The sequence below is a fragment of the Notamacropus eugenii genome, chromosome Y (genome assembly GCF_028372415.1).
Source record: "Notamacropus eugenii isolate mMacEug1 chromosome Y, mMacEug1.pri_v2, whole genome shotgun sequence".
NCBI classification, from domain to species: Eukaryota; Metazoa; Chordata; class Mammalia; order Diprotodontia; family Macropodidae; genus Notamacropus; species Notamacropus eugenii.
The window spans coordinates 1,475,276-1,498,398 of NC_092880.1; the positions used below are offsets into that span (position 1 = coordinate 1,475,276).

At 42.2% G+C, this 23,123-nt stretch overlaps 2 protein-coding genes across 6 annotated transcripts in view; both read right to left on the minus strand.

The window, feature by feature from the left end:
- The window catches only part of LOC140516596 (E3 ubiquitin-protein ligase Mdm2-like), a 29,955-nt gene extending 17,632 nt beyond the window's left edge, over positions 1-12,323 (minus strand). The window contains exons 1-7 of one of the 5 annotated variants that reach the window (XM_072627564.1): positions 11,593-11,725; positions 11,379-11,463; positions 9,348-9,422; positions 5,916-6,049; positions 4,759-4,808; positions 1,034-1,101; positions 820-913 (exon numbers count right to left, since the gene is read on the minus strand). In XM_072627564.1, the coding sequence (XP_072483665.1) occupies positions 820-913; positions 1,034-1,101; positions 4,759-4,808; positions 5,916-6,049; positions 9,348-9,422; positions 11,379-11,444 (487 nt within the window). In that variant the 5' untranslated portion in view covers positions 11,445-11,463; positions 11,593-11,725. Of the gene's footprint in view, positions 1-819; positions 914-1,033; positions 1,102-4,758; positions 4,809-5,915; positions 6,050-9,347; positions 9,423-11,378; positions 11,471-11,592; positions 11,726-12,091 lie in introns of those variants that run through there. The other 4 variants (XM_072627565.1, XM_072627566.1, XM_072627568.1 and 1 more) reach the window with 4 other exon arrangements.
- Positions 12,324-17,519: 5,196 nt separating this feature from the next.
- LOC140516687 (syncytin-2-like) lies at positions 17,520-19,253 on the minus strand. Its single transcript, XM_072627674.1, has one exon. It carries the CDS (start codon positions 19,251-19,253, stop codon positions 17,520-17,522), a length of 1,734 nt encoding a protein of 577 aa, XP_072483775.1.
- Between the last annotated feature and the right edge of the window lie 3,870 nt (positions 19,254-23,123).

Here is a 23,123-nt window from a genome sequence, read left to right on the forward strand (position 1 = left end):
GCAGGGATGTCATTTCTCTTACTCCTTCATCAGCCAAATTACAAAATGAAAATGACAGTACAATGAACTGTAATTAAATAAGACAGAAAATCAATCAAAATCCTTTGAAATTATTCGTAATCTTTGAAAGATGGATCTCAATCCATTATCATTCATGTTTTACCTTGAATTATCAAGATTTTCAAAGATAATAAAGCACATATTCAACTGCTCTCACTCTAAGTATTGCAATTTTATGTACCATTAATAAAAAAAGTTTAACTACTGTCCTTTACCTGTCACACTTTAACTTCTATTTTTGTGTTTTTATAACGTATGGAACATATCAGTGCAATAGTTTCATGTAAGCAATTTATATGACAGTGTACTACGCTGAGGGTATATACTCAAATGTTTTTACAGAAGTACAATAACAGAAGTACAAAATCAATAAAGCATAAGTGTTGTATAAGCATATTTGTGATTCAACACATTTCTAATTTTCTCCTTTTACATTTTCTACTCAAAGATATCTTCATTTTTCATTTTCTCAAATGAAAAGTTACCTGCCACTAGGAAAAACTATACTTAAGATGTACTGCAGTAAAAATAAAACATTTTAATGAGAAAAAAATGAGAAAGAATTTAAAGAAAATAATTAGCCAGCCTTAAATACATGAGCCCATATCATATATCAACAGAGAATGAAAAGAAAGAACAGAGATCCATCCACTTAACAAAGGAAAAAAAATCCTTCAAGCAACCACCATCAATACAAAAGTTAATTTCAAGGGAGAAATGAAACAAAATTTTGAAACTAAGTTAAATATCACCATGTACCTGCTTCACTATGTGTTCTCCTTCTGGATGAGGTAGTTGGTCTAGTATTCAGATTTGGTGATGGTTTCTCTTCCTGCCATTCCTGAATAGACTCCTAAGTATTCAACACAGATGCAAAATAAATACTAAGCTTAAGAATACCAGTCAGCTAGAAGGCAAACAATTTCCGGGGCAAATGAATTACTGTAGTAGAAAATGAAAGGTTAAAGCTCACCTTTTGATCACTTCCGATTTCAAGCTGACAGCTGGCTTCATTTGTTGATGTATCTGGACTAGCAAATTCTTAGGAAAAAATATATAAATTAGGTGTTTAGAAAAGACATTGAATTGGGAAATGCAAAACATGAACCTCTTACAAAGTTGAAATTCTTGTCAAATATGCTCCTAAGAGCTGGCACAAATATATTTCCTTAAAATAGCATTTTCCCCCCGAAAAATTGAGAAATTAAAAATTCGATTAAGATTTTGAGTTAAATTTCAGAGGTTGTATGACCATGGAAAAGTTATTTAACCTCTCTAAACTTGTTTCTTCTACTAAATGGGGATAATAGTATGTAAAGTACCTACCTCACAATGTTGAAAGATTAAATGAGATAATATGAGACACATTTTAAGGGTCAGTCATTATTATTATTAACACAAACATGAAGTGAAACAGCCCACTATGTTCGCATAAATTTACATGTTTTTCTTTGAGAAAACAAGAATATTTAAGAACTCAGAAAATAATATCTGAAGACAACAATCTCTATAGCTCCCTACAAAGGCTTTAAAAATTATTAGAGAAATAAAAACAAGAGAAAAATCATTCCAAATACTAAGTTTTTTAATGCATTAACATATTAAATGTATTTTGGTTTGACAGATGAAAAGTTCTAAAATTTATATTACACAGTGTAATAATTATTTTTGAATTCCTGTATTAGGAGACAGTACCACAAATCTCTATTCTGAGTAACTTTCTTTCAGATAATTGAAACGTGAGGACAGATGGATGGCTACTTTATCTACATACAGGCAATACTGGACCTCTCAGCCATGACAGTAATCAGAGGATATGGGGAGAAAGCTCAGGCTGCAAAGAAGAAAAGTTTGGGAAGATGGAAAGCAGTAGAAGCTCTGGGAAAAGGAGATAGGGGCTGCTGGAGATCCAGGTTGCTTCACAGAAAGAACTTGGAGGTAACAGTCAGGTTCTGACTTACAATAAACCAAAGAGAAGATATAACTGTAAACATTTAGGAAATCACTGATTAAGACTCATATAAATTCAAAATGAATTTAGTAGCTCAAATTTTAATTTTAAAGTAAATTTTCTGATATTTTAGAAACAAGATTAGGCCCAAGCATATGTAACCATCAAGTTTGTTTTGAGTGACAATTTTACTGAAGTTTTTCAAAGCTATGTAAGTAAAAAGACTGTGTTATAAGGAAGGAATGAGGTTAACAGATAAAGTAGTATGGTACAGTGAGAAGAGGGCCAGGTTTCAAGTCAGAGGACTTTGGTACAAATACTGATTGTGCTATTGTGACCCTAAGTAAGTTATTGCATTTCCTTGGGCCTGAGTTTCCTGTAAAATGAAAGGCATCTACCATGCCTTTGTGGTCCCTTCTGGTTCTAAGCATACAATCCCATGATCACAGCTGCAGTGAGCTTTTGGTGGTAGCTTGTATCCTAGTAGAAGAAAGTAGTCTTCTTACTTCCTCTATTTCTAAGCCCTATGGAACTGCATAAACAATCTAGGTCTAGACCTAAAAACTAGTCTGCTTTTAAGAATCTGAAACTGAAAGGAACTCCCTATTTTTTTTTTTAAACTTGAATTCTTTTTTATTAGATTTGCATGAAAGTAGGCAAATACAGTGTGACTAGCCTTTTAGATTGCACTCCCATCTTCAGCCAGCATTTCATTCCCAATTATTTAAGATATTGTACAGAAATCTGAAGGCAACTGTCAGATTTCATATTCTTAATCTTGTGTTCATACCCTGAACATAAATAGGAGAATTTGGAGTCAGAACTTAGAAAGGAATATGAGTTTAGTTTGGAGCATATTGAGTTTGAGATGTCAAAAGAACATTTAAATGGAAACATTAATATACAATTTTGTCCTTCAGGTAAAATTGTTACTATTACCTCCTCTCTACTCTATAAGGAGGTTGGATACACTGTAGATTAAAGACAGACACTGAGAAGGCTGGAGATAAACTATTCAGTGGTCTCTTACAGCATAATAACTATTTTCACAAGATCCTCTTAGACAAAAGGTATCTTTACCACTCTAACTGGGACTGGCATATAACCAGAGTGACCCTGACAGCATTTCTCCAAATGAAAAAGCTGATGAACCTGCTTCTTGAGAGCCATGATGATTTGTCAGGGAAATACCTCATAGAGATCTTCGAGTATATGTAGAGATTCCTGTCTCCTAGTTTTTTGATTGGCTGTGTACCTAGGAACTCCCTATTTTACACACAAGAGACTCACACAAATTTCACTGGCCAAAAAACATCCTTGCCCTACAAATTAAGATTGATTTCAAGGTAATTTCCACTCCTTATACAAGACTTAAGGAGTTATGTCTAAATTCTGTTTGTTTCACGGAACAGGGAATTCCCTCATCTAGAGATGCCATATGCCCAAGGTTTTATTTAACTTCCATAACTTTTTCTGCCAAATATGACAGCACTCGAGGGTAGCACTTCTAACCTACATGTCCTTCTGAGATGAAAAATGAAATTGATAGTTATAAAGCCACCAATAGCTATTTGGAGAGTTCACTGTAGCTTCTATATTATAGCTACAAAGAATCTGGGAGCAAGGACAACACACAGGCAAATATGTATGCAAAAATCGAACCCAGGAAAACTCTAGTTCCAGGCCAGCCCTAATGAAGTGGGCAGATTCAGTCACAAGTAATCCCTGAGCAACTTATAAGTTTCAAAGGCATAGGCAGCATGGCACAACAGAAAGTACACTGAAACTGGAGTCAGGAAGACCTAAATTTAAATCCTGTTTCTGACACTAAGTAGAATGTGGTCATGGGCAATCATTAACCCGTCAGACTTCATGTCCAAAGACAGACCCAGGCACATGCAGAGCTACTGTGAGGTTTAAATGAGATAACAATATTTAAAGTGCTTTTTAATCTCAAGCATTATATAAAGATCTCAATTATTATGATCATCTTTGTATTCTCAGAGCCTCTCCCAATGCCCTTTTCTTTTCACACAGTGTGCTTAATATTTGTTCATTTTAATTGAACATAGAATATGTCTTCTCTTGCAGCTGTGTCTTGGGATGACCTGGGAAGAAGCTTTGGTTTCTTCTAGATAGGAATTTCAGGTAGAGGCTGGGGAGCAGCTATAAGGCAGAAATTCAGGTTTAGTGATTCCGAATTTCTAGTCAGTGCTAAAACCAACCTGATTTCCCGGGAAAATCTTGAATTAACAAGGCTATGCTGAAATAGAACCACACACTGGGGACAGAGAAGCAAGTTATCATTTACTCAGACACAATGATCTATGTGGTACTCTGTTAGTATACCAAAAAGATACATACTTATTCAATGGTCTCATCCAGGACCACTGATTATTATACTATTAACCAGGACATAAAATCCACTTTTCAGTGTTCTAAGTTCTAGCTATATTGATTACCTCTACAAACCAAGGACTTCTAAATTACTCAACTTTCAAAATAAATCAATAATTTCCAACTTAAAGAAGGTCATGGTTAATTTTAAATTTACACATAACTGATTTAGAAGCTGTAAAATACTACATAAAAAAAGTTTCTTTGTACTGTTCCATGAAATTATTCCATCAAATTATTAAAACTACTACTCCACATAATTAATTCTGCATTTAATGAAAACTAGTTATGAAATGCTAGAATGTAAACAATTCAAAAAATACTTTGGAATTCTTTCAAAATCAACTTACCTTGTTGATTGACTACTATCAAGTTTCTAGAAATCATTGCATACAATCTCCTGGTGGGGGTGGGAGAGAGATAAAAAAATATGTCTGTGATGAAACATCTGCATAGTGGTTGAATTCAAATTAATATAATCCAAGATTTAAATAGTTTCAAACGGAATCAACATATTAGGGCCGATAGAGCACGCAAGTGACAGAGTTCAATGCTCTCTTAATAAAGAACTGACCTCTCTTAATTAGTACTAAAGTAAGCCAACAAAGAAGACAATTTTATGAGTCCTAAGGATTTAGAGAACTATATCCTTCTTAGTACTATTTCTTCTCGATTTGTCAAAACAAGGAAAAAAACATAATCTTTCTCACAGAGAAGAATCCAACCTACAAAGGAATTGTATTCATTTCTATTTTATCATTCACATTAGGCTAATCACTTGATGTTCTTGTTTTATTAGTTCAACATCTACAGAGGAACCAAGGATCACTTAAGTAACTAGGCACATGTAAAGAACAGTTGGTGACTACCATGCATGTCATTATTACATATTTTCTAGTTCCCAAAAGAGAAGGAAAATTAGCATTACCAGCTAGTTGCCTGCTAAAATGTTTCTATTTACTTCCATTTTCCTAATCAGTAATTTTCTTGAATGTTCAATCTCCTTCTATATATGAAACTTCTGGTCAGAAATCACTTAAAAATTGAACTGTACACAACAGCAGCTACAGCATCAAACATTACCTAACATGAACATATCAGAAATCATGTACAAACAAGGTAATGAATTTCAACTCTACAAGAAAACACTGGCTCTAAGTTACATTTAGATGTCAAAACAAAAGTTTCACAGCAGCATGTCAAAACGGGAAATAGGCATTTTCAAAAGTAGTTGAGATGTAAGCTATTTACAGGCTTAGTGATCAGTAACCTGTTATGGTACAGACGGGATAATGCATTTGGAGAAAACAAAAATGCAGAGCTGAAGAATTAAATTTCAAGAGTTTTCATAAGAATACAAGTTTCTAAGACTATCTCATGACGTTTAGCATGACATATAATTATAGAAAATCTTTCACTAAACAAAGATGATCCTAAAGGTTAAAAAAAAGAAACAAACCTGAAGTCATAACGGGGTTTCTAAACGAAGTCAACAGAAACAGCTTACCTATGCTCTTTCACAGAAAAGCTTGGTACCCCAAACAGATCTCCAAGAAGGTCATCTGAACAATAGACACTGTGCTGTTGCTTTTTATCATATAATTGTTTTGACATAATATACTGGCCAAGGTAGAATAAAACCTGAAATAGAAATGAAATCTATGACTAGAGAGAAATCAATGCCACAATCTGAAATATATATATAGCAAACAGGCTATATAGTATTAGTATCAACCTCTGTACCATATCTACCAGGAAGTTCTCAGGAATAGGTTTGATGCCACCTAACACAGAATTTGAGAAGTGGGAGCAATAGGGCAGCTCTCTAGTCCAAGTTAGAGACAAAAGGAATCCCAACTGTAACATACCCAACAAGCACTCATGCAGTCTCTGCCTGAAGACCTCCTGGGAGTGGGAGTCTGCCACCTCTCATTCCACCCTGGGAGATCAGTTAGAAACTTTTTCTTAAAGCTTAAGTTTGCCTCTTTGCAATTTCCCCCCCGGTCCCTGGTTCTGCCCTGTGTGGTCCAATGAAACTAAGGACTGTGCCTCCTCCACGTGACAGTGCTTGAACTTCACTGTCACATCCCTCAGGTGGCTTCTTCTGGATAAACACATCCAGTTCTTTCCACCAAACCTCAGCAGTCATGGACTCAAAACTCTTCTTCCTGACTGCCCTCCTCCTGCATACTCTCAAGCTTATCACCATCCTTCTTCAAAAATTACTAAGAATCCAATTCACTAAGTAAGGTCTGACAAGGTTAAGAGTGGTGAGATTTTAATCTTTCTATAAAAACGTGTTTTTCAGAGAACTGTTCCAGAATGATGTGTAGTTAAAGCTGATAGATCTTCTGGATTCATGTCTGTGATACCGCCATCAAAAGTAACTAAATTACAAGAGCTTTCTAAACTACGATGACTTAGCATCTTTCTCCTGTGGTAGTCAGTTTCTGTTCCTTTGCAATCACAAAGCTCGAGAGCCTACGAACACACTACCACGAGACAAATCATCTGCTCACTAACAACAACAGAGAACAACCCCAGGAGATCCCAGAGAGAGGGCAAGTTAAACTCTACCCACATCCAAGGGGGCCTTAAGAGTACAAAAACTGATATTCTCATGAGTCATCAAAACATTCATGTTCTGAGAATTGAATTTTGTTCTGACAAAGATGGCTAAACTAAAAACTTGACCACGGACTTCTAACGTCCCTATCTTCTCACTCCAGTTACCACAGGACAGACATGTCTAAAGAATTCACTGCTTTCCTGGATTCCCACAATTACTTAAATTCCTAAGTATGAGCTCTCCCTCTCCACCTGCAAGGCTATAGCTGTGAATAAACACCCTATGATCTACAGTCTCACTAGCCCAGCTACATTTCTTCCCTCCATGTTTTTTACTTACAGCTGCTGATGCCCCCTCCTCTTATGTAATCTCCTCTCTGTCCTTCTGTTCCTGCTCTTTTACGGTTCTCCTGCCAGTCTAAATAATCTTCCTCAATTTTCTTTGCAGGATCATCACCCACTAACATGATAAAGTCCCCGAAATTCTGTCCTGAGTGCTCCTCTCTTCTCCCTTTGACCTCTTTCAGTCATCTCATAATCTCCCATGGATTCAGTTATCTCTGTGCAGATGACTACAAAATCAACATCATCAGAAATAGTCTCTTGGATTCCATACACCATTTCCAACTGAATGATGTCCAAACATACAGAAGAGAAACTCATCTTTTCTCTCCAATCTGTCCTTCATCCAAATTTCTCTTTCCCTTGAGAGCTCCATCCTCCTTACAGTCAGCCAGATTCACAATCTTAGATATCTTTGATTCTCATCACATTCCACATCCAATCAGTTGTCAAGTTTTGTCAATTCTACCTCCATAAAGTCTCTTATGTCATTCCCTTCTTTCAGACACACATAGCCAGCACCTTATTTCAGACCCTTATCACCTATTACCTGGACTATTCCAGTAACTTCCTAAATGGTTTCCTTTATTCCAATTTCTCCCCTTTCCAAACCATCCTCCAGGTAACTACCAAAATAATCTTCCAGCAAAAGTCTAGCCATATCATTCCTGTGCTAAATGCTCCAGGTAGATGAACTCCTCAAACCTGGGAATCAAAACCCTTTCCAATTCCTACTTCCCCATCTCTCTTCCAGTTAAACTGGTCTAATTCTGGTTCTCTAAACTTAGCTAAAGCCCAGAAGCCTTAGACTCCTTCCAGGTACATCCTAAGTGCCACCTCTTTCTGAAAGCCTTTCCACTTTTCCTAATTACTTTTGCAATTAGTTAATTAAATAGGGTATTTCCAATCTCTCAAAAGAAAGCACTTTCTTCAACATCAAGGATTATTTTCACTGTCTCTGAAACCTCAAAACTTTGCATGTTTAAGAAATGTGCAATGAACTGAAAACTAAAATTCCCTTGGAGGCAGAATATGAAATGGGAAAAAAAAAGTAAAACTCACATTATTGGTCCCGAACAATACCATTTGACTTGAAGCTTAAAAAGAAGCATGCAGGCTGGAAGTACACACTGCTGAACGATTCCCCTAGTTGGGGAGGTAAAAATGGTAAAGATATTCTATGTTTCTACCCCCTTCTTTCCTCTTCCTAGAGAACAAAAGCTAAGAAGCAACTCTTCACTTCAAAACTGGCCTTGAAGGAAAAGAAGCACCCTAACCCACGCTCAACCAACTGATATGATCATCCTTTCTCTTTGTCAGAGAATAGTGAAACCTATAATAGGCATAGAGCAAAAGGAAAGGCCTCAGCAAAAAAGTCTCATTCCCTCTCTTCTACCCATCAACATCCCAAAAGACATCCTTTTGGACTAAAAAGATCTTTTTTTTTTAAATTAAATTACTCTGGGAAGGAGAATAGTGTAATGATCACATTAGTGCCAAATTACTTTAAATAACATGATGAGAATAAAAATGCTGACTTAGGAAAAGGAAAAGAATTCTAGAGCAGAGGAGGATTTGGGAAGAAGTAAGGCCACAACTTTGCATATAATACCACTGTAGGCAGAGTTGAAATGCTTCCAATATAATGCTTTCTATTTTATTTATAAAGGATAAATCATGAGTTAAAACATAGTTCACATTATACAAAGTGCCTATAGGTAAGCTAGCTCAATAGTACTCCAAGTACATACATTATCTTCTCTGTGACCTCCCTGTCTCTTCCACTTGAAACCTGATGCTAGTATTTTCCACTGAGCAGTAGAATCAGTATATTAAAGTAGTGTTACGCACCTACAAAAAGAGTCAAATTCCTTCTACTACCTCATCTCCCTAGCAGCTGAACAAATTCCTCCACAATGTAACTATTTCACCATGACTGTAAGTTATATTATGCTGAACAAAAAAAATTTAATTGTATTTCATCTCAAAATACAATGTACTTCTTTCATAATTTCCGAATATACCTTACCTCCTTCAATGTGAATGTTTCTTTCTGTGCACCAGCAAACTTCAACAACTTCAAGAGCAATGGTTTTGGTCTAACCTATAAAGTACAAACATCATCTATAACACTTAGAAAATCTTTCTACAACCAAGCGTTTCTTAGTATGTAACCACCTAAAATAATCAAATACATGAAATCATAAAGTGTGGTGTGGCAGTGCTAGATTTGGAATCATAGGACTCAGGTTCAAAACCTCTTTCTGGGTCTCAGCTTCTTCATCTGTAAAATGAGGGAGTAGGGACTAGATGGCCTCTAAGGTCCCTATCAGTCCTTAATCTACTATCTACCCAAGACTATAGATTACCTACATTTAAGTTTGATCAACCCACATCATGGACTGTCATGGAAGTCTAAAATAGGCAGGAATGAAAGAATCACAGCATCCAGAATCCTAAGATCTTACAAAACAATCCTCTTAGTTTTACAGATGAGGAAAAGGAGGTCCAGAGAAGTAAAGCAATCAGTCCTCATAGTTATGAGCCTGTAAGAGTTGGAGCTAGAACCTAGCTCTTCTCCTCCAGATCAATGGTCTTTCCATTACCCTACAATGCTTCCTTAGGGCCTGGGCACTTGACTTCATAGAGGACCAAACCTGGGAAATACAGGACTTAAGCTCAAGTCCCTGCTTTACAAGTTGCTATCAGCTTAGACCTTGGGCATGTCACAACTTCCGTGACTCAGTTTCTTCCTCTGCAAAATGAAAACGTTAGACTAGATGACCTATAAGGTCCTTTCCAGCTACAGAGATATCAGTCTATGTAAACTATTCCACAAGGGTGTGACTTAAACTCCTGCCACTGCCAAGTCAAAAACTTAGCCAAAAAAACAGCCTTGTGGATTTAGTTTAACCTAATGTAATAACCCCCAAAACATAACTTTCACGTGGTTCTTCAAGGCCTCAAATTACTTTTTCAGGACTCCCCTATCTCAAACATTCAGCATGTCAATGTCTACTAGATTGTGAATTATGAGGGCTGAGACCTTCTCTTTTCTATTTTGTATCCCCCACAGCACCTAAGACTCTTGCAAACAGAACGTACTCCACGTCTGTTGAAGAAATATACTTCATACTTCACCAGAAAGTAGTTCTAATTTAAAAAAAAAAAAGTTGTTCTAATTCTTACCAACCCTTTGGTTCACGATTAAACAAAGGTACACTCTTCTAAACAGAGAGCTTCTGGGGTTTTTCCACTCAAATACTAACAATTACACTGCTCAATTTATGCAGCTACGATGAGGTAACAGCTTGAGATCCAACCCGAAAAACCTGTACTTATGGAAATATCTATTCCATAGTCAACTAAAAGGCAAATGTTCATTCCGAAAACATCAACTTTAAAATAAAATATAAAAACAGAGTAAGTACAAACTTTCGTAAAAAGATATCTGTAATACCTTTTTTTTTTTTTACCAGAAACAAAGCACATAATAATAATGATAGAATCATAAACCTCTGAAATTTCCTATCAACTCTTTTTATGCCAGGCGGCCAGTTAGCATTTTAGCTCGTGTCTACTACGTGCAAGAGGCCCTGTACCCTAGGTTCAAGGACCGACTTCTCAGGTAAGGAGGAGACAAAGACTTCTCTTATTCAAAATGTAAACTTAGAAAGAAAAAGTGCTCCCAAAGGTCCTTAATTTCCCTCTAAAGACTCCATAAACCACATCTTGACCAGTCATCCTAACCTGAAAACTTCAAGACTTCTCAGGACAGCTCAGAACAGGACAGAAAGAGAAAGAATAAGACTTAAAGCCTAACTTTCAGCGCCTTCGCTAGATTTAGGGGGGGGGAACCTCACTCTGCTAATGCTCCCGTTAGGAACAAGCCTACACGGTCGGATTGGAACTTCTCTTTTCGGCCTGAGGGGGACAATCGGATCGGGGTCCACTTTACAAGAGGAAAACCCTAGGAAAGCGGGGCTTCGTCACTTGTAGCTGAAACCCCCACGGATGACGGGGCGCAGGGAGGCAGAGCGCTGGGGACAAGCAGACTAACCAGGGTCTCTTGTTCCGAAGCTGGCATGTGTGAGGTGCTTAAGGCACCGTCTGCATCGGAAGACATTCTGGTATTGCACACTTGCCTAAAATCGGGAAAAGAAGCACAGACGACACAAGCGTGAGAAAACCGACGCCATGGCACCCGAGGCCCCAAAGTGGACGAGGCGTGAGAAGAAGCGAGAGACCCGATCAGAGAAGCCCGCGCCCCTCACCTGGGTCAGCACGGGAAGAGCTCGCCGAGGTCCGCCGGAGGACAGCTCCTGAAACCCAGAGGCCGGCAGGTGGCGGCTTCCATACCCGCGGCCCGCGGCCAAGTCGGGCCTTAGCTCCCCAGCACGGCCGCCGCCTGACGGGGCCGAACATGACCACCCCGAAGAGGAAAAGCTCGGTCAAGCCGCGGGCTGGCCCCGACCTCGCCCGACGACTTGCCGAAGAACCGGCCCCGGTTCGCCTGCTCTGCCCCCCACCCCCACGGGGGCCCGCCGGCCCCGACTTCCGGCTACCTTTGTCCCCGGATGCGAAGACCCCCTCCTCAACACCGTCCGCTTCTTCCTTTCCCTTTCCCGCCGGTGGCCGCCGACCCGCCCCTTCGTTCGCCCCCCTCCCTCCTGGTCCGAGGGAGACGTGGCGGAGCCCCAGAAAAGAGGGTCCGCCGGGAGGGCGCCCCTCGACCCCCAGGCCAGGCGAGGCCCCCCGCGGCTCCGGCCTCACCTCCGGCTCCAGAGCTGAGGGGCGCTTCTGGCCGTGCTGGCCACGGCCCGCGCCCCCGGCGGAACGGGGCCCTACCGCCCTGGAAGGGCGGTTTCGGACTCCAGACCCCGCTTCGCGGACCCTGGCCGGGCTCTGGGGGGAGGGGAGAAGGCCCTCGGCGCGCTAAGGCCCCCGAGGGAAGCCCAGAGCGGGCCCGCGCCGAAAACCGCATGGGGTCTTCGGGTGCGCAGCCGGGCCTCGGGAGCGAGCACGCACCCCTCCCCCTCCAAGGGCCCGCGCCGGAAGCCGCAGGGATATCTGCGCGTGCGCACACCTCCCTCAACCCGAAGCTACCTTCTCGAGCGCGGCGGTCCATCCGGGCCTCTGCGCGCGCCGCCGAGCGTTCTACGCGCCTGCGCAGCGGCTGCCGTTCGAAGCCGATCCAATCTCACTCGAGCTTTCTTTTCGCCCTTCACGTGTTTTTATTGACGCTGCTTCACCTCGTCAGTAGGGCGCCAGGGCAACGAACAGCTCCGGCTTGTGAAGAATTAAAAACAACATGACCCTCAGTAAGAACGATTTTTTAAACAGCGGAGAGCAAACTCCAGAGTTCCCCAAAGTGTTCCCAGTTTCCTGACCGAAGCTTTATTTAGTCATAAAGTGAGGAGCGGCCCTCAAAATGGGCTTCTTCAGTCAGCTTTTTACCAAAAAAAAATACTAGCACGCTATTTTAAAAGGTACAGAAATCAAAACCTTTTCGGGCTTCTACAGTTTAACGAGCTCCTGGAGATGGCAAAATTAAGGTTGGCCGGGCCTCCTATCGCGACTGTCACGATACCTGGGGCGCCTCTCACGATGCCTGTCGCGACTCAACACCTAGGCGTAACCCTTCCGCCTCAGCGTCCGTCCGCATTTACTGGCGTGGTTCTCAGACCTGTGTGAGCTCGGTCCCAGAGACTGTGGTGGAGGACTTGGGGGGCCCCCTGCGCCCCTGGGATCCCCAATTGATCCCGTCTCCATCGTGCTTGTACCTAGCTCTTGGAGCGTAGTTGTTCCCCCATGGGAGGGTGAGCTTCTTGAGGACAGGAGCTTTTATTTTCCTTTCTTTGTATCTGCGGTGCTTAGCCTAGACGCCGGTATACAAGAGGTGCTTAATAAATGTGTGATGGCTGACCCGACCAAACAGCCACTCTCACTGAGAGAGACTTCTCCCTGCCCTCCCCAACAAGAGCCTGGTGGAGTGAACATGGAAAAAACCAACCCTTAACAAAACAGCACCAAGGGAAAAGGCTGGGTGAGACACCTTCCCGAATTCCCTGAGCCCGAAGTAATCCCTCCCTTCTCTAAGCTACCGTAGGGAAGACTTTGTCCTTCTGTTAGGGCGTATTCTGCGTTATGGCATAATTCTGAACATGCACACTCCGTGAGGCAAGGTTCGTGTCTTACTTCTTTTTGTGTGTCCTCAGAAGTTGGTACAAAACAGGCACTCCAGAAATGCTGATTGAATAGACTTTGGTCAGACATTTTAGCACCGTAGCCATAGGGGAAGAAAGGAATAATATTCTCTTTTCTTCTGGAAGAATGCCCTCCAAAATCCACTAGGGAGTTAGGGAGGAGTCCCTTCTATTGGCATTGTGAATATTCAGTATAAATTGTAGACTTTAATAAGGGCCAAAGTTGGAATTAAGAAGAGTCTGGACCTAATAGTCTCCTTTGTTTAGAGGAAAACACAGATACCTGGGCTTGTAACTTCAGCTTTTGTCAAACTCTGTTAAGGCCTGTTTAGGACAGGATACCTGTTATCTGGGTGATGGGACCTTTTCCTTATCTTAAATCACAGAGATATGCTAGAGAATGAAGATGCCCATAGCTTGGGATCATAAAACCCAACTGACGCCACTTTTGTTTACAATGTGTCCATCTAAGAGAATTCCTTTCTCATGGCAAAATGTACTTAAGACAGTCGATTTCTGTACTAAGTCAGCCATTTCTGATCCTGGCTCCATAGCGCTATGTAACCGTTTTCTTTATGGGGAATTGATCGATGAATTAATTAAATCCTAAAATGTGTGCATTTAGCCTGTTGCCTTTTCTCTAACCAAGTTTTCAGGTCAACAGCATCCATTATCTCTCCCACCCTGACCCTTCATTGGTCAGGGAGTTGCAACAGTAACTTTCCCATACAGTTCTTTCAGTCAATTACAGTTCATGGACAGACATTTGTCAAGTACCTGTGTTCCAGGCACCCTTGCGAGGCTTTGGGGATACAAGTACCAAGTAAAAAAAACCATCTCTATTCAAAAAGAGCTTCCATTTTAATGGAGAAGGCAGCAAGTACATATATAAGCATATACAGAATAATCAGAAGCGAATACGTTCAAAGAAATAGAAAGCGGTTCAGTATGGGTGATTTGGAAAGAAGGGTACAGCCAGCTGCAGCAAGAGCACCGTCTGCTTATCTGGGCTTTGGTCACTGTCCAGCAGAGTTATTTCATCCATTTGTATCGTCCAATCCTGATCTGTAATGACAGTCTCATTAACTATAATCCTGTTTGTCTGAGAGAAAGATACAATTTATTTTTGCAGTTTACTGCCAGTTTGGGTATTAGAACTCTATCAATTTTCTTCTTGCTAAAAAAGACAGTCACATTTCTAGCTGATCTATCAACTCCTGTTGTTCCCCAGCATTCCACAGCTGTGCTATGTATATTAGGCAACAGTGCTCAAAAGTTGCACTTGTTGACCTGAAAACTTGGTTAGAGAAAAGGCAACATGGCTGAATGCATACATTTTATGATTTAATTAATTAATTGATCAATTCCCTATAAAGAAAACAGTTACATAGCGCTATGGAGTCAGAGGTGACTCTGACTATCTAGTACAGAAATCATCTGTCTTAAGTACATTTTGCCATGAGAAAGAAACTCTCCTAATTAAGCAAATCATAAATTCAGTAAGACAGGACAATTAACAAAGCAATGTTAGTCAGGCCTTGAGATTCCAAGCTGGGTAAGCATATGTCTTGGTGATAAGGAAAGAAACCCCACCACTACTAAGTGGCAGGCTTCCTCCCTTAAACAGATAATTGACATAGGAAAGGGTAAACAATGTTCAATAGAAATTATGATCTAAGATGTCTATATTTTCTTTATCACTAATACGCCATAACATAGTATGTGTCTATAGATCAAAGGAAAGTCCCATTATTCATAACATAGTATGTGTCTATAGATAATAAGATTCATCAAAGGAAAGTCTCATTATTCATCAAAGGAAAGTCTTATTATTCAAGATATAGTGTCTTAGGTTAAAGGTCTCCTTAAGGAGTGTGGAGTCGGCCTTGGCTGGCTTTTGCTGACATGGGAAGCGGCACTCTCTGAGTTTACTTCAGAGAGAACAAAGAGATTATTCCAAAATTTTATATTAAACATTATCACACTTTAAAATATTAGTACTGTTCTGAGATGAGCTTCTCTCATTTATTGCACAATCTCTAGAAACATTCTTTTGCTGCAAAGCAAACTTCACTTTTTCTTACAATACTCATTAACTCAGCTCCTCAAACGCATCGAATGGACGCTGCTCACAGTCCAAGGACATCTTTCCATCTGGCTTAATTTGTGATAACTGGACTAATCTTTACAGAATGGTAGGAAACAAAGTTAATGAGGGAGGGGGAGACAAGATGTTTTGCAATACATTTTCCAATAGTCATCAAAGATAAAAATTCCAAAGATAACCCAAATTTCATTATAACCTTTGAAATAACCAGATATGAATAGTTTTAAAAGAAAAATCCCAGCAGTTATGGAATTAGAGTAAATTTGTATAGTCTTCACACTTTTTATTTGGTGAGAGCTCTATTATAATCAAGATATTTTGTAAGAGTGCTTCAGTTGAAAGAACTAAGATCATAGTACACAAACAACATGGATCACCTAAATTCTATAGCCTTTTTAGTTTGACCAGAAATTTTTAAACTTTTTGAAGAATATTTTCATTTGTCACATGTGGGTATTCCCTGCAATGGTGCAGGTCTCAACCCATCCATGTCCTTTCATACTCTGCAACTTTTGTCCATTAAGCTTTTCCTTTAGATTTCTAGATATTGCAGGAATGCCAGTTGAGTATATGGACTTTCCATTAGACATCTCTAACTCTCATCCAAGACTTTTTGTGGGGTCATACAATTTTCTGATGTAATCCTTTACATCCTTTATCCTATAAGTTCCTCATGTGTAATGTATAATGTTGCTAACTCACACCCACTATCTGCCACCTTCAGCTTCTTAGAAAGTGGCATTCCATGACTTGCAGCTATGTAGAATCACTGGAAGAATATTGGTGCTAAAAAGATAAGCCTTTCTTTCAAGAAATTTGAAGTCATTAAGAGAACCATGAAGGCAATCCCTTCTGCCGTCCTCCTCCAGTTCACCTTAGGGTCGATCTCATGATTCCTTTGCAAAGTCCGTCCAAAATATTTATACTGATGATAAGCTCTTGTCATGTTAATTATGTCAATGAGAGTTAAAGATCTTCCCTACACGTTAAGAGAAGCTTGATTAGGAGAAATTCATCGGAAGGCCCACACCTTTTGTTAATTTCTAATGAGGCACTGGTTCTCAAGGGTTGTGCCCTCTGGCTTTGAAAAATGTATATATACTCTGAGGTGAGGCTTTGTTTTGGGGCTTACTCACTGGAAGTGTTTGGCCAGACAAGACTCTGGGTAGCTGCTAAGGAGCCCCATGCATATGCACACTTTTAAAACCGAGAAGTTGATGCTTCTCTCTCAGGGAACTATGTATGTATATAGTGTTAACCTGAAAACTTGGTTAAAGAAAAGACATTAGACTAAAGGCATGCGTTATTTATTAATTAATTGATTCCCTCTTAAAGATAACAATCATAGCTATGGAGTCAGAGGTGACTCTGACTACCTAGTACAGAAATCATCTGTCTTAAATACATTTTGCCATGAGGAGGAAACTCTCTTAAGTACGCAAATCGTAAATTCAGTAAGACAAGACAATTAACAAAGCAATGTCAATCAAATGTTGAGATTCCAAGCTGGGTAAACATATGTCTTGGTGACAAGGAAGGAAATCCCACCACAGGTAATTGACACAGGAAGGGGCAAACAATGTTCAATAGAAATTATGACCTAAGACGTCTATATTTTTTTACCATTAATATGCCATAACATAGTATGTGTCTATAGATAATAAGATACACAGGAAAGACCCATTATTCAAGATATGTCATAGGTTAAAGGTCTCCAAGGAATGCAGAGTCAGCTTTGGTTGGCTTTTGCTGACATAGGAGGAGGCATTCTCTGAGTTTGCTTCAGAGAGAACAAAGAGATTATTTCAAAATTTTATATTAAACATTATCATTCCCTCCTTTTGGTCAAAGGCCAGCCGAAGGCTTCGCCTGTAGACCAAGGAAAGCTTCACATTTCTTCAGGAAATGGGAATGGGAGTTCTAGAAATTCTTCCTTAATGGAACAGGGAGATGCACTATTCTGTGCATCTGGAGTAGGTTGGGGGAAAATGATCTTGGTCAGCATTATTTTGTTCACCAAAGTGGTGGAACATTTGTGGACCAAGGCTAATCCTATTCGGATACCTGGGAAAATAAGGACCAGAATAGCAAGTACTCCCGCAGCAGAAAGGAGGATGGATCTGAGTAAGCCACCCACTCTTGGGGAAAGGGAACTAAACATATCATACCACTGGGGTGCTTCAGCCCTTTTCCGTAGCTGAGTGGCATGAGAACGAAACACATCTATGCTATCCTGTATCTGTTGGGATTTGTTAACATAAAAGCAACATTCTTCTCGGAGAAAGACACAGACACCCCCCTGAGCCGCAAGGAGGGCATTAAGTGCTCTTCGATTTTGTAAGACCACTCCGGCCAAAGAGCCAAGTTCAGTCTGCAAGTCTCCCACCACCTGGGTCAAATTGTCAATCAGGTCTGCAATTTCGTGAGATAGATCCTTATAAACTTCATTTGTAGCGGCTAGCCCTACTATTCCTACTCCTGTGGTTGCCAGGATACTACCTCCTATGATGAGGGGCAGGAATGGGATGGCACGCCTGAAGCAGAGAGGCTTGGCAGGGGAGTTGGGGTCAGCAATAATTAGGTCTTGAAGTGGCATGGGTATCGGAGTTGAGCCTGGGATATATCGGAGGTCTGGCACTACTCGAACAATGGTACAGAGTCCTGTCCACTGAGGAGGAAGGGTCTGATAAAGGGATGTACCACACAGGAAGAACATTCCTAAGGAAGATGGTAGTGTAAGGGAAAAAGTAAGGGAACCCGGGAACGGTCTAATACTATTTCTAGATCCTCGGTAAAAGTAAGTTGTAGTCTCGTTGTACAAAAAGCGTGACTGAGAAAGAATGAGGCCCATAGAAGGGTTTAGGCAGGGGTTGTTGGTCATTCCGTTGGAAACAGGGCCATACCCTTTTTCTGCCCACAAGTAACCCCGATAGTGGTCCCAGTAAACTGTTTCATTTCCTGTTTTATCAGGCCACAGCTTTAGGCAGGATCCAGGGGTGAAAGTGGCATTGAGGAGAAACCAGTCACTGCCACAGACATAACCATTGGGTCGCCCTGCACAGTAGGTGGAAGTAGAGTCTTTTTGAGTTGTGTTGGTGCCTAGAATCCAGGCAGAGGGCAAGGTTACAAAGATAACACTTGATTTCTCTCCCGTAGTTGAGAGCATTCTACCAGGGCGCAGCCAGATTATGTGATTGCACCGGGCAGGGTCGAGGTTCCCTACAGGGGTTCCAGAAGTGTGGTTGGATAAGTAGCAAAAAATAGCAGGGGCTGCCGTGGAAGCCCAGGCTACCTTTGAAAAGACAGGACCCTTAGGGCTAGTTAAGGCTAAATGGACTTTGGTTTTCTTAAAACGCTTTCGGAAATAGGGGGCACTAAGGAGAAGGTCATATTCCTCAGTAGACTGTGCCTGATTTGCCTTTTGAACCAAGATCGGCATTCCAGGATGCCCATCTTCCGAGAACCTAATGCCCTCCATGGGGTGAGCCTGGGACTCCACTTCGACAGACCCCCAATCAGAGGCTGATATAGGGTGTGCTGAAATGCGTGTTAGAGGGTCAAGACACAAGCAACAGTTGGACAGATTAAATAGTCTGGCCGCCCCCTGGCTCAGCTTCCGCATGGGGTAAATTGGGAAGAAGGAATCACCTCCTCCCCATTCTTGATCATCCCCAGAGATAGGCAGCCATTGCAAGACAATGACAATTAAGCAGAAGGAGTAAGTTGTAAAGGAAATCAAAGTGGATAGTGGGAGGTACATAGTGGGACACAAAGCGATTAAGCAAGAGTGGGGAGGGAGCTGTTGCTTTTCGCACAGGCCTGGTCTGGACTCTTGGGAGAGCTGTCTACACCAGATGTCGTCTTTTTCTGGCCCTTTCGAAGTCGGAGGGCAAGGTCTCCTATCGGTTCAGATGTCCACGCAGGAGCAGGAGCTAATTTCAGATGTGACAAATGGATCCAGGAGTCTATTCCTTGGAGCTTGGCAGCGGTGGAGGTTGTGAGCAGCACCTGAAAGGGTCCCTTCCACCGTGGTTCCAGAGAGTGTTTCCGTAATGGCGCTTCCAGTATACCCAGTCTCCAGGGGAGATGAGGGAGCTGGTTTCCGGCGGTGGACCTAAAGAATAAGACTGAGAAACAAGGTCCTGAACTTGATGAATCTGCTGACCAAGTTTGACACAATATTCCTGAAGACAATGCGAAGCGAGTGGGGAGAGGTCTGCCGGGGTGAGAGGCATTGGTCTCCCAGTGACAATCTCATAGGGGGAGAGTTTAGTCTTGCCCACAGGTCGAGACCGGAGGGCAAGGAGGGCAATAGGTAGCACCTTAATCCATGGTGCCTGGAAATCTGAAGTTAATTTTTCTAGTAGCCCTTTCAATACTCCATTGGTTCTTTCTACTATCCCTGAAGACTGTGGGTGATAAGCACAATGCAAGTGCTGATGAATTCCCCAAGCTTCCAGAATGGTTCTGAGTCCCTTGCCAGTAAAATGAGTTCCTCGATCACTATGAACTTCACGGGGGACTCCCCAATAAGGGATGATGTGTTCACATAGGATTTTTCCTACCATCCCTGAAGTGGCTGCTTGACATGGGAAAACCTCTACCCATCTGGAAAACATACAGACCATAACAAGGGCAAACTTATATCCTCGGCAGGGAGGCAGCTGGATAAAGTCAATTTGCCAGATCTCAAAGGGTGAGAGGGGGAGAGGAAAGCAACCCCGGGGAGGTCTAAGGGACTTGGAGGGATTATATAAAGGGCAAGACTGGCATCCGGATACCACCTCTTCAACCACCTTCGTTGATATTCCCCACCAGTGCTGAGAGGTGAGTTCATAAAGTTTATCTGGTCCCCAGTGACTCAGATGGTGCAAGTGACTTAGTAATGGTCGATGCAGTTGAGGAGGTAGGACAACCTGCTGTCCATGTTTCCAAAGTCCAGTTTCAGAGTCCCGAGTGCATCCTTGTAGTTCCCACTGACGCGCTGTTTCAGGAGAGATAAGAGCTTGGGCTTCAGTTAAAGCTACCAGATCAATAGGCGGGGGAGCAAGCAAGGGGGTGCAGGAAATCATCACAGGAACCGGAGGTAAGAGGGCTGCTTCCCTGGCTGCTTGATCAGCTAGTTGATTCCCTTCAGCCTCAGGGGTGGATTCACGAGAATGGCCTGTAGTTTTGATAACAGCCACCTTCCTGGGGAGTAGGAAGCATTCTAATAACCTAGAGACTTGCTTACTGTTCTTTATGGGCTGTCCTGGGGAGGTTAAAAATCCCCTTTGTTTCCACAACATTCCAAAATCATGAGCCACCCCAAAAGCATATCTGCTATCTGTATAGATGTTAATCTTCAGCCCCCTCCCCAATTCACAGGTCCTTGATACAGCTTCTAACTCTGCCTGCTGCGCAGTTAGCCCAGGGGAGAGGGCCCAACTCCAATACCTCAGTTACAGTAGTGATACCGTAACCGGCTACTGCTTGCCCGTCGGAGTTCCTCAGACAGGAGCCGTCAGTAAAGACTGTGAGGTCGGCATCTAGGATGGGTGTTTCCTGAAGGTCGGCTCTTGGAGTCAGTAGGTGATCCAGGATTGTGATGCAGTCGTGATTGGAGGGGTCAGGCTCACGATCATTCTCGAACTGGTCTATCTCAAAACGGGGAATAGTCTCTAGAAACTCAGGAGGATTTAGTACGTTTAGTCTTTTGATTGTGACCTGGGGTCGTGTCATCAACTGGGTTTCGATTTTTGCCAGGCGGCTGCTTGATAGATGTTGGGTGTGATGTGAGTTTAGGAGGGCCTCAACCGCATGGGGTACAAAAAGCGTCACTGGCCAATCGCGAATCGAGTATAATGTCCTCACTTTGTTTAAAAATCTCAGTTATAGCGATGACACTTCTCAGGCAGGGTGGTAGGGCCCTGGCTACTGCATCCAGTTGCTTGCTATAATATCCTACTGGTCTGTAACGTTCCCCATGTTTCTGTGCTAAAACTCCTACTGCATTCCCTCCTTTGTCCATAGCAAAAAGTACAAAAGGCAGGGAATAGTTAGGAAGACCCAAGGCTGGGGGTTGAGAAAGGGAGGCTTTTATGGATTCAATAGCCAGGTGCTGTTCTTTGGATAAGCAAAGGGGATCAGGGTTTTGGTGTCGCAGGGCTTCATACAAAGGGCGGGAGAGTACAGAGAATTCGGGAATCCAAGAGCGGCAGTATCCAGCCAGGCCCAAAAAGGCCCGAAGCTGCCTCTTGGATGTTGGGAGAGGAAAATCACGGATAGCCCGAATTCGGGAGGGATCTAGGGAAACACTGCCCTTAGAAATGACATGACCAAGGAACTTTACAGAGGCACGGCAAAACTGAAGCTTGTCTCGGGAAGCCTTGTGACCATTTAAAGCCAGAAATGTAAGAAGGGTTATCGCATCATCTCTCCCTGAAGTCAGGTCAGGGGAGCAGAGTAATATAATAGGTCTTCAACATACTGGAGAAGTACAGAGCAGTGGGGTAGGACCAGAGAGGCGAGATTGTCATGCAGGGCTTGACAGAAATAGGAGGGAGATTCAGTGAAGCCCTGAGGAAGGACTGTCCAGGTATACTGCCGTCCCTCCCAAGTGAAAGCAAAAAGATATTGACTGGAAGGGTGCACGGGTATAGAAAAGAAGGCGCTACAAAGATCCACAGCAGTGAACACAGTAGCAGACGGGGGAATAAGGAACAAGAGAGTATGGGGATTGGGAACCACCGGGGATCGAGGAAGAACAATGGCATTAACAGCACGGAGGTCCTGCACGAGGCGCCAGCCTCGGTTACCAGGCTTCTTAATAGGGAAAATAGGAGTGTTGCAAGGAGATGTACAGGGGACAATCAATCCTTTGGAAAGGAACGCTTGGAGGAGAGGCCTAGCACCTTCTATAGCGGCATGAAGGAGAGGATACTGACGGAGACACGGAAGAGGACGCAAGGGGTCAATCTGAACCTCTATGGGGACGGCGGTGGACATGCGCCCAATGTCTGTATGATCCGTGGCCCATAACTGGGGCGGAACCTCGGCTAAAGCTAGTTCCTCGTCAGAGGGGGCAGTTATATCAGACTGAGGTAGGAGGGATAGGGCTGTGACGAGCACTGGGGAAGGGGAACGGTGTTCTAGCTGAAAACCCCTTGGGGTAAAGCTTAATAGAGCAGAAAGGAAAGATAGGATATCTCGACCAAGGAGATGACAAGGGGCCCCAGGGACAAGGAGGAAGGTGTGTTGGAAGTGGTCCTGGCCGAGAATGACTGAGAGGGGATTAGTTCGGAAAGCCCGAAGAGGCTTATTGGAAGCCCCCACCACCAACAAACTATCGTTACTCCGAGGAAGGGGAGTGGGGAATTTGCAGGGATCCAAAACTGACAGAGTAGCACCGGTGTCAACTAGGGCCAGAATGGGGTGACCTTGTACTACTACAGACAGTTCCCCTAGTTGAGAAAGAGATAGAGAGGGGAAGATAAAAGTTGGACCCTGCAAA

Coding starts and splice junctions, on each gene's coding strand:
- LOC140516687 (XM_072627674.1), bottom strand. CDS start 19,253: ATGCGGAAGCTGAGCCAGGGGGCGGCCAGACTATTTAATCTGTCCAAC.